Consider the following 9,578-nt stretch of genomic DNA (forward strand, 5'->3'; position numbering starts at 1 on the left):
TCCATTGTGGTTGACATCAGTGCAACTCAGGGGCGGAGTTTCGTAGGCGCATACAAGGTGCGCATATATGCGCACACACCCTAAGTGCACATCAATGGCATCTTGTCGACAGCGTGGAAATGGCGGTGTCTGCAGAAGGTAGCATCTGATGAATCTTCCTTTTGGAGTGAAGCAGGATTGGGCCATGGGTTCTAACAGCCTCCTTGTATCTCTCTGTTTAATGAGAGCTTAGTTCATTACAGGGTCACAATATAACTAGTTACCAAAAGAACCTACAACTCCTACATGCACAAGCTTCTCAATGCTGCACAGCTAAGCTCAGACTCCATGTTCTTTTCCCTTCAACATAGGTGTTTAACAGACTTGTATATAGATCACTTTGGCTTCTCCCTAAAATCAAACTTCAGAAGTTAAAGTAAGGCAGTAGTGGTTTGTCCAGTCAGTCTCAGTCTCAGAGTCCTCCTCCTTCTCCATAGCTTGACTGGAGAGGAGCTGTTGGGAACTGCATACTCACCTGGCTTCCCTCTTGTTCTCCTTTATTGCTACTGCAGACACCTCATACACTGAAGCAGCTGCCAAGGGAGGTGTGACTAGCCACACACAATGCTCATTCACCCCTGTTGGCAGTCAGCCAAAGTCAGTCAGCAAGAAATTCTAGGGCATATAATTCTAAACCTCATTGATCTCAATTTCTCAGCCCTATTATTCTCAGACAAAGCAAACAAATACTTCCTTTTTAAAGGCACAGTCCCTTTTCTTCGCAGGAACTACTACCAAATCATTACTGTAACATAAAAATCTGATATAGTTGGATATTTTTCAAATAAGAAATTTGCCTCACAGGTGGTGATGTAATTAGCAGCTAATGTGGCCTTCACAATTTATGAAATATGTATACTGAGAGTAGGAGTGGGATCCGAAGATAAGAGGAGGCAGTAGTGAGTATCAGAAAGTTGACTAAGAATTTCATTAACATAATCAGAGCGATTAAGGAGAACCATGCTGCCCTCCTTATCTGCAGGTTTAATTACAACAGAAGTGTCTAGTTTGAGAGAGGAAAGAGATAACCAATCTTGAGAGGAAAGGTTATGAAACGAGAAAGGAAATTGTGTATCAAAAATGGATAAATCATGGAAAATCTGTTTTTCAAAACCTGACATAAGAGGATTGGGAAAAGCAGGGGGGACCAATGGGAGGGGTGGGAAACAATGGAAAGGTTAGAGGGGGAGGGGTGGGAAGCAAAGAAAACTTTCAATATTATCAAATGAATACATTTATGCAAAAAAAGCCTAGTATTAAATGAATCATAGCATGGAATGTGTACAAAGGACAAACCCACATTGAGGTGGCAATACTCGGAAGATGAGAGGGAGATGGATGAGAGGTTAACTACCAGCAGGCATTCTGTTGAGACAGGGCCCATGGAGGACAATGGGGACTGTATGCAGTACTGCGCCAAACCCATGTTGACGTGGTGTGAGAGGCATGGATTGCTGGGTGCTGGTCTGAAAAAAAGAAGAAAAGAAGCCAGAGAAACCAGTGGAACAAGCAAATGTGTTTGATAGATTGGAGATATCGTTCCCAGAAGAGTTGTTTGAAGAGGATTCAAAGGTCACTTATTTGCATGAGGAGTGAGAAGGCACCAACCAAGGACACACACAGTCTTTGGCATAGTCATGGGCATCGCGTTGGAAATTCTGGAACTTTTTTTTTTTTTTTTTAAATTATACTTTATTAATTTTTTAATTTCAGTTACAAGAAAATATTTCAATGCGTTATCCATAGTCCAGAAAAGAAAAACAATACAAATATAGATATACTCCATTTTACAACAAAGGAAATATTAAATCCTGGTCTGGCACACATTGTAATATATTTAAGAAATCGGGGAAGACCAAAATTTTTTAAGCAGATCATAAGTAATCTATATAATTGAAAATAAAATACTGAGATTAGAGGTTAGCCAATACCCATATTTCTTTTATCCAACTACACCTGGATTCACTTAGGTTCATGATGGTCTATCTAAATAGCTACGTAGCTGTATTGGCTCTGTGAAAATATATTTAACGTTACCATAATATATAAAGCAACGGCAAGGGAACCGCAACATAAAACGTGCCCCCCTCCCCACCACCTCCCCTCTCATTTCCAGAAATTTTTTACGTTTCAACTGAGACAGTCTAGCAATGTCTGGGAAAATCTGTATACACTGTCCAAAGAATTTTAATTTTTGAAACCTGAAATAATGTTTTAATACTTCGTCTCTATCCATTTTTGAGGCAAACTGCACCAACAACGTTTCCCTCATGTTTATCTCCATTTCGAAAGATTTTTCCAGAAAATCCGTCAAATCTAGCGTTTCTTCTTCTCCTTTCCCTTTATGGTTGTTTCTGTTCCCAGTAGAATCTCTCTGAGTTAAATAGTAGGTGGATAATTTGGCTGGAATCTTTTCTGTAGGATACTTTAGAATATTTATGAAATAACTTTTCAATAAGTCTGCAGGAGACTGCAGTTTCGTTTTTGGAAAATTAAGGAACCTTAAGTTCGCTCTTTTAACTTGATTTTCAAAAAATTCTATTTTATTCTCCACCATCTTTTCAGATTTTATAAGATTTAGTTGAACCTCTTCAATTTTCTTAACTTTCCCTACTAAAGTATTTATTTTCTCTTCAGCTGAAACCAGCGATTCCTGTATTTTCTGTGTCTTAAGCATTGCTTCTTGCACAGTTGAAGTTAAAGCAATTATAGATTTCTGCATAGTAATTAATATATTTTTAATTTCTTCCAACGAGGGGGCCAAAGCTGAGGTGGTTAGTGGGGTTAGAATGTCCATCTTGTTTCCTACCTCCAGGAGTCCTTCGCCTATTTTCTGATGTTCCGGGCGATGTTGTGCCTGCTCCGAGTGGTTCCTGGGACCTGTCGGATTCAGGTCCTCCGAGGGGATTCCATCTACCCCTCTCTGGTTTCCACTCGCCATCTCTGAAAACTGCCCGTGTGCCTCAGCACTCACAGAGCGTTTCCCTGGTGGCTCCGGCAACGTTGGAAGCCCTGGGCTTAGCGAGATCTCAAAGGTCAGGGGGCTCGGCAGCTGCTCTCTGTCTGCCCCAGCGACCAACACTTCCGGGTTTGATGTTGGCGTCCTCGTAAAGGCTTCAACTATCCTCGGTTGAAAGGAATGATCGGGTGTAGAGGTAATTTCGCGAATGCGAGCTTTTCTTTTAGAATGAGGCATTATGCTTTCAAGAAAAGAAATAATGTAGAAATTGCTCGTTTGAAAACTTTCTCCCAGGAGCGCTGCCCTCACGACCTCACAGCTCAGCGGCCATCTTGGTCTCCTCTGGAACTTTTTTACTTGAGTTCTGTCCGATATTTGTTGATGAGTTGAAGCTCGCATTATTGACAGTCAAATAAATCGGTGGACCATTGAAGTTTCAGGGAGTCCAAGCATACCGTGGCTTCTTCCTTCAAAGAAGTCATCAAGGTCTTGTTGGTCTCAACTATGAGGGTCATCAAATTGAATGAGCATTTGTTGAGTATTTGATTCCATTGTGTAACAAAATCAGGATTCTCAGTGTGAAGTTTCGGTTCCTTCCAAATGCATAGTCATCGAGGTATCTGTCTGACCCAGCAGTATTCAGTGAGACTGGCAGCATGGAGATCAGCACGCATCTCCCATTGAAGCAGATGTGAACGATCAGACTAGGGATGTGAATCGTTTTCCATATCGTCTTAACGATAGAAATCGTGTGGCAGGGCAAGAAAATCGTCTTAGGCACGATTTTTTAGTTAAAAAATCGTTAAAAATCGTTTTTTCCGATTAGTGCGCACTAACTCGAGTTAGTGTGCACTAACGGGAGTTAGTGCGCACTAACTGGGAGTTAGTGCGCACTAACTGAAAATGATACAATTTGACACTTTTCAGGTCAGTTAAGGTCAGTTTAGGAATGAATATGTATTCCTATTGGCTGCCCTCTTATTTATTCATGTTACCAAGTTTCCTACTGACAGTATATGGGGGATGGGAAATGGAAACAGTTGGTAGCTTGACAAAACAAGTAATGTGATCAGTCAATGTGACTAGAACTTGTGCCCTAACCCTGATACCAGGGGTATTATGATCTTCCTGCACACAGTGCCCTATCCCTATTAATACCAGGAGTGTTGTGATCTTCCTGCACACAGTGCCCTATCCCTAATACCAGGGGTGTTGTGATCTTCCTGCACACAGTGCCCTATTCCTGATACTGGGGGTGTTGTGATCTTCCTGCACACAGTGCCCTATTCCTGATACCGGGGGTGTTGTGATCTTCTTGCACACATCCCGATATCAGGGATAGGGCACTGCATGCAGGAAGATCACAACACTCCTGGTATTAATAGGGATAGGGCACTGCATGCAGGAAGATCACAACACTCCTGGTATTAATAGGGATAGGGCACTGCATGCAGGAAGATCACAACACCCCTGGTATCAAGGATAGGGCACTGTGTGCAGGAAGATCACAATACCCCGGAGGAGTGAGGGTCAGGCAGCTCCCCCCTGTCTGTGAAGCCAGCCTCTCACTAGTAATGCAGGGAGGGAGCTGTCTCAGACTTCACCATCCTCCCCCCCCCCCCTTACCCACACACCATTCACTAGCTGGGACATGGGGGAAGTCAGGAGTGAGGGTCAGGCAGCTCCCCCCTGTCTGCGAAGCCAGCCTCTCACTAGTAATGCAGGGAGGGAGCTGTCTCAGACTTCACCATCCTCCCCCCCCCTCACCCACACACCATTCACTAGCTGGGACATGGGGGAAGTCAGGAGTGAGGGTCAGGCAGCTCCCCCCTGTCTGTGAAGCCAGCCTCTCACTAGTAATGCAGGGAGGGAGCTGTCTCAGACTTCACCATCCTCCCCCCCCCCCTCACCCACACACCATTCACTAGCTGGGACATGGGGGAAGTTAGGAGTGAGGGTCAGGCAGCTCCCCCCTGTCTGTGAAGCCAGCCTCTCACTAGTAATGCAGGGAGGGAGCTGTCTCAGACTTCACCATCCTCCCCCCCCCCTCACCCACACACCATTCACTAGCTGGGACATGGGGGAAGTCAGGAGTGAGGGTCAGGCAGCTCCCCCCTGTCTGTGAAGCCAGCCTCTCACTAGTAATGCAGGGAGGGAGCTGTCTCAGACTTCACCATCCACCCCCCCCCCCCTCACCCACACACCATTCACTAGCTGGGACATGGGGGAAGTCAGGAGTGAGGGTCAGGCAGCTCCCCCCTGTCTGTGAAGCCAGCCTCTCACTAGTAATGCAGGGAGGGAGCTGTCTCAGACTTCACCATCCTCCCCCCCCCCCTCACCCACACACCATTCACTAGCTGGGACATGGGGGAAGTCAGGAGTGAGGGTCAGGCAGCTCCCCCCTGTCTGTGAAGCCAGCCTCTCACTAGTAATGCAGGGAGGGAGCTGTCTCAGACTTCACCATCCTCCCCCCCCCCCCCCCTCACCCACACACCATTCACTAGCTGGGACATGGGGGAAGTCAGGAGTGAGGGTCAGGCAGCTCCCCCCTGTCTGTGAAGCCAGCCTCTCACTAGTAATGCAGGGAGGGAGCTGTCTCAGACTGGTATCAGGGTTAGGGCACTGTGTGCAGGAAGATCACAACACTCCTGGTATTAATAGGGATAGGGCACTGTAAGAGATGACTGTAGTAGATTGAATAAAGATCTGATGTTTCTGCTCTCCTCACACCAAACAAAAACAACACACAAGCAGAGAAGCCCTTCTTACAAAGCTGAGCTAGTGAGTTAAGTAGGAGGAAAAGTAAACATACTGGTGCCAGTGTGGCTACTTAAAAAATACACTTACCAACAATCAATTACATATATTTGAACTGTGTACAGTTCCAGCCAGGACCACCTTTCTAAAATGCACAGTGATTGGCAAATTCAACATGCACTAGCATTTCAGGTGCCTGCTAACAAAAATAATAAACAAACAAGTTCTAGTCACGTGAGTGCTGATCATTACATTACTTTTTTTGTCAAGCTTCCAACTGTTTCCATTTCACATCCCCCCAACCATATTGGTAACATCAATAGATAAGAGCACAGCCAGCCAATAGGAATACATACATACATATTCATTCCTAAGTGACCTTTACTGACCTGGGAAGTGTGAACACTTTGTTTCATTTTCTGTTGGTGTTCGTTAGTTTCCAGTTCCATTTCCCATCCCCCCAACCATCACCTCAGTGGTAACCTTGGTAACATCAATAGATAAGAGGGCAGCCAGCCAATAGGAACACATATTCATTCCTAACTGACCTTCAGTGACCTGGAAAGTGTTTATTTGTATCATTTTCAGTTAGTGCGCACTAAATCGAGTTAGTGCGCACTAACGGGGAGTTAGTGCGCACTAACTCGAGTTAGTGCGCACTAACACGATTTAATGATTTTTAACGATAAATCGTTAGAATTTCTATTGTATCGTGTTCTATAACGATTTAAGACGATATAACATTATCGGACGATAATTTTAATCGTTGAAAAACGATTCACATCCCTAGATCAGACTAGGAGGTGATGACCAAAGGACAACTGGTGGTGGCAAAAAGAGAGGAAGCAGTGAGTAGAGCATTAAAGTCTGATTGATTATGCATGTAAGTGCCTATTTACAGGTTTTTTAACTTCTTGTTTGAATATGGGATCGCTCTTTTGTTTTATTTCACTGTTTTTCACTTTACTTTGTAGATGGTTGCTCCCCCCTCCCCCCCTCGAGACAGCCCTGTAGCAAACACAGCTCATTCGAAGTTTGGGTTCTTTGCTAGCAACCTTCAAACTTTCACTAGGGCCAACCCCCGCCCCCATTTCATATGAGTTATCTTTTAGGATTAGTTCACTCAGAGCCCACCACTGCCAGAGCTATGGCATCATGAACCTTCATTTGTAACTAGCTAGTGTTCATCTCTCACCCCCCTATTTTTAATACTCTTTTCTTCTAGTATAGTAGCAGTTGTAACAAGAGACTATTGCTCCTTTTGAGACTCGGTATACATGCACCCTGAGTCGAACCAGTGTGTTCTACTGTGACTGGTTCTTGCTCCTCATAGGAGCTACAGATATTGCCTTCACTACATCCTCAGCCAGCCCTAGGAAGAGTTAGGGAAGTAAACCTGAGTCTGCGGCATAGCAGTGCACAACACTGATTCTGAACCATCAGGCAGGCTTCAAAATCTGCTTCTCAAGTTCTCGCTTCATTTGTCTGTGCTGCATTCATACATGCCATGTATCAGTGCAATGCCTGCATGGGGGAAGCAGGGCTCTGATCAGCACAGCAATGTCATGTTTTTAATAGATATAACCATCACTTGTTGTGACTTGAAAACAAAGGAACATAAACCCAGCTTCCAACAAAACCCTCATCAAAAGAATAGATATATTTAAATAGTTTAGGCACTGCTGGCATTCTAAATGCCTTCCTTGGCTTTTAATTAATCATGGGTTACCACATAGCATGTTTTTTTTAATTTTTCCTTAACCCAAATAAAATTTCAACAAATCTTTAAATGATTTGTGAAAGTCATCTTGTCAATCGAAAGTGCCCCGACTTGGCTGTGTTTCATGTTCTGCGTCAGGAGGTTGGAGATGGAATGGGATAAATGTCATCTGACTGTTTCTTCATGCACTCAGTCTTTTATTGTGCAACATTAAATCTGCAAAACAAATGTGCTATAAGCCTTATTCAAGATTATTGGTAAGTAGTGCAGGGAGAAAAAGACAGTGCTCCCACCAGTACAGTGCCTCAAAACTCTTTTGGCGCCATAGGGAAAAAACGCAAGTCAAAGGATTAGTATAGTACTTACATAGTTAAAACATAAAGATGACTTCTAAATATTTTTCAAATAATCGAGTACCACCCAAGATCAAGATTTACTCGCGTTGGCGAAATCGTATTAAGGGTAAAAATCCTAAATTGTTTGCAAATGTGTAGCTAACTCCAGATCGCCTCCTCTTGGATGAGGGGAAAGGTGTTTAACAATTCCCACTTCAAATTCACAAAAGCATGATTAAATTCCAAACAGTGTACTATGAACATTGCTGAATTCTTTTGTTTTTAATGCAGCTTTTATACTCCATCAACCGAATCTTGATTTTTCGTTTAGTTTTTCCAATGTAGAGCTTGCTGCACGGACACATTAGAAAATATACATATGTAGAATGACAATCTGTTCTATCAAGCAGTTGTATTCGCTTAGCTGTGTATTTGGGGGCAGCCAACTGGGTCCTTGTATAGTCTGGGCACAAAAGTTACAACATCAACATGCGAAATGGCCCATCTCTGCCGAGTTATCTTTAATATCTGATATCACAGGATCATCTGATCTAACCACCCAATCATGAATATTTTTCCCTCGGAGAAAGCTATGGTGGGTAATTCTTTAAACGCTGATTGTAACTGAAGAATATTCCAATGTTTCAAAATAATAGATGCTATAGCTGAAGTTAAGTGTGAATATTGTAAAACACATACCATTCCTCATTTGATTTCTTACTGTCCAGTAATAGCCATGTGGGTTCTGCATTGAAAGCCCACTTATCGGCCTTTTTAAATCTTTTAAATGGCCATCCTCTTGCCAATAGTCTCATGCTGAGGTCATGAGCCTGAAGAGCAAAGTCATTTTTAGTAGTGCATAATATGTCATAACCTGAGAAATTGGCCAACAAGTAAACTGAAACACAAATGAAAAAGGATGAAAGCTAGTGTAATGTAACAAGATATTTCTTTCCACAGGTTCCCTGTAAATTGTGGTTTGTAGTGAGTTGTTGATTTTGTGGACCCAAATATCCAGATATGCTATATGGTCACAACTATAACTTGAAATAAACTGCAGAACGGGTCTACAGTATTAAGCCAAGAGATGACTTGCTGGAGATGATTTATTGTTGACAGCCACGATAAAATAAAATGCCATCTCAGCCAAAGCGGAATATGTTGAAAAAAAGATTGTATTATATAGATGTGTTTTTTCAAAATGAGTAACATAAAGGTTCACTATGCTAGGAGCCATTGTGGCCCCCATTGCAACTCCTTGTTTTTTGCAAATAAAATGTACCCATAAACAAAAAACAAATTGTTCTGTAGTGGAATTGCAGCTAAATGTGTAATGAATGAAGTGGGTATGCAATGTGGCTGGGGTCGCATGTTAAAGGGGCCCTCTACTATACAAAGGGCTTGCTCTTGAGGTATTCTCGTATAAAGGGAGCAGGTGAATAAAGGGTGACTAACAATGTCGAATTTGAAACCGGGGGCAGATGCTTAAGAATAGTGAGAAAATGTGTGGTGGTTTTTACATACGATAAGAATATAAGAACATAAGAACGTGCCATACTGGGTCAGACCGAAGGTCCATCACGCCCAGCATCCTGTTTCCAACAGTGGCCAATTCAGGCCATAAGAACCTGGCAAGTACCCAAAAACTAATTCTATCCTACGCTACTGATGCTAGTAATAGCAGTGGTTATTTTCTAAGTCAGCTTGATTAATAGCAGGTAATGGACTTCTCCTCCAAAAAACTTATCCAAACCTTTTTTAAACCCAG

The 9,578-nt window shown here is 42.9% G+C and overlaps 1 protein-coding gene across 1 annotated transcript in view; it reads left to right on the forward strand.

The window, feature by feature from the left end:
* Nucleotides 1-9,080, forward strand: part of STPG3 (sperm-tail PG-rich repeat containing 3) — a 74,415-nt gene extending 65,335 nt beyond the window's left edge. Inside the window, exon 7 of the mRNA XM_029613278.1 lies at nt 8,771-9,080. Coding sequence (XP_029469138.1) covers nt 8,771-8,781 — 11 coding nt within the window. The 3' untranslated portion in view covers nt 8,782-9,080. The remainder of the gene's footprint in view (nt 1-8,770) is intronic.
* Nucleotides 9,081-9,578: the final 498 nt, after the last annotated feature.

The sequence above is a fragment of the Rhinatrema bivittatum genome, chromosome 8 (assembly GCF_901001135.1).
Source record: "Rhinatrema bivittatum chromosome 8, aRhiBiv1.1, whole genome shotgun sequence".
Lineage (NCBI taxonomy): Eukaryota > Metazoa > Chordata > Amphibia > Gymnophiona > Rhinatrematidae > Rhinatrema > Rhinatrema bivittatum.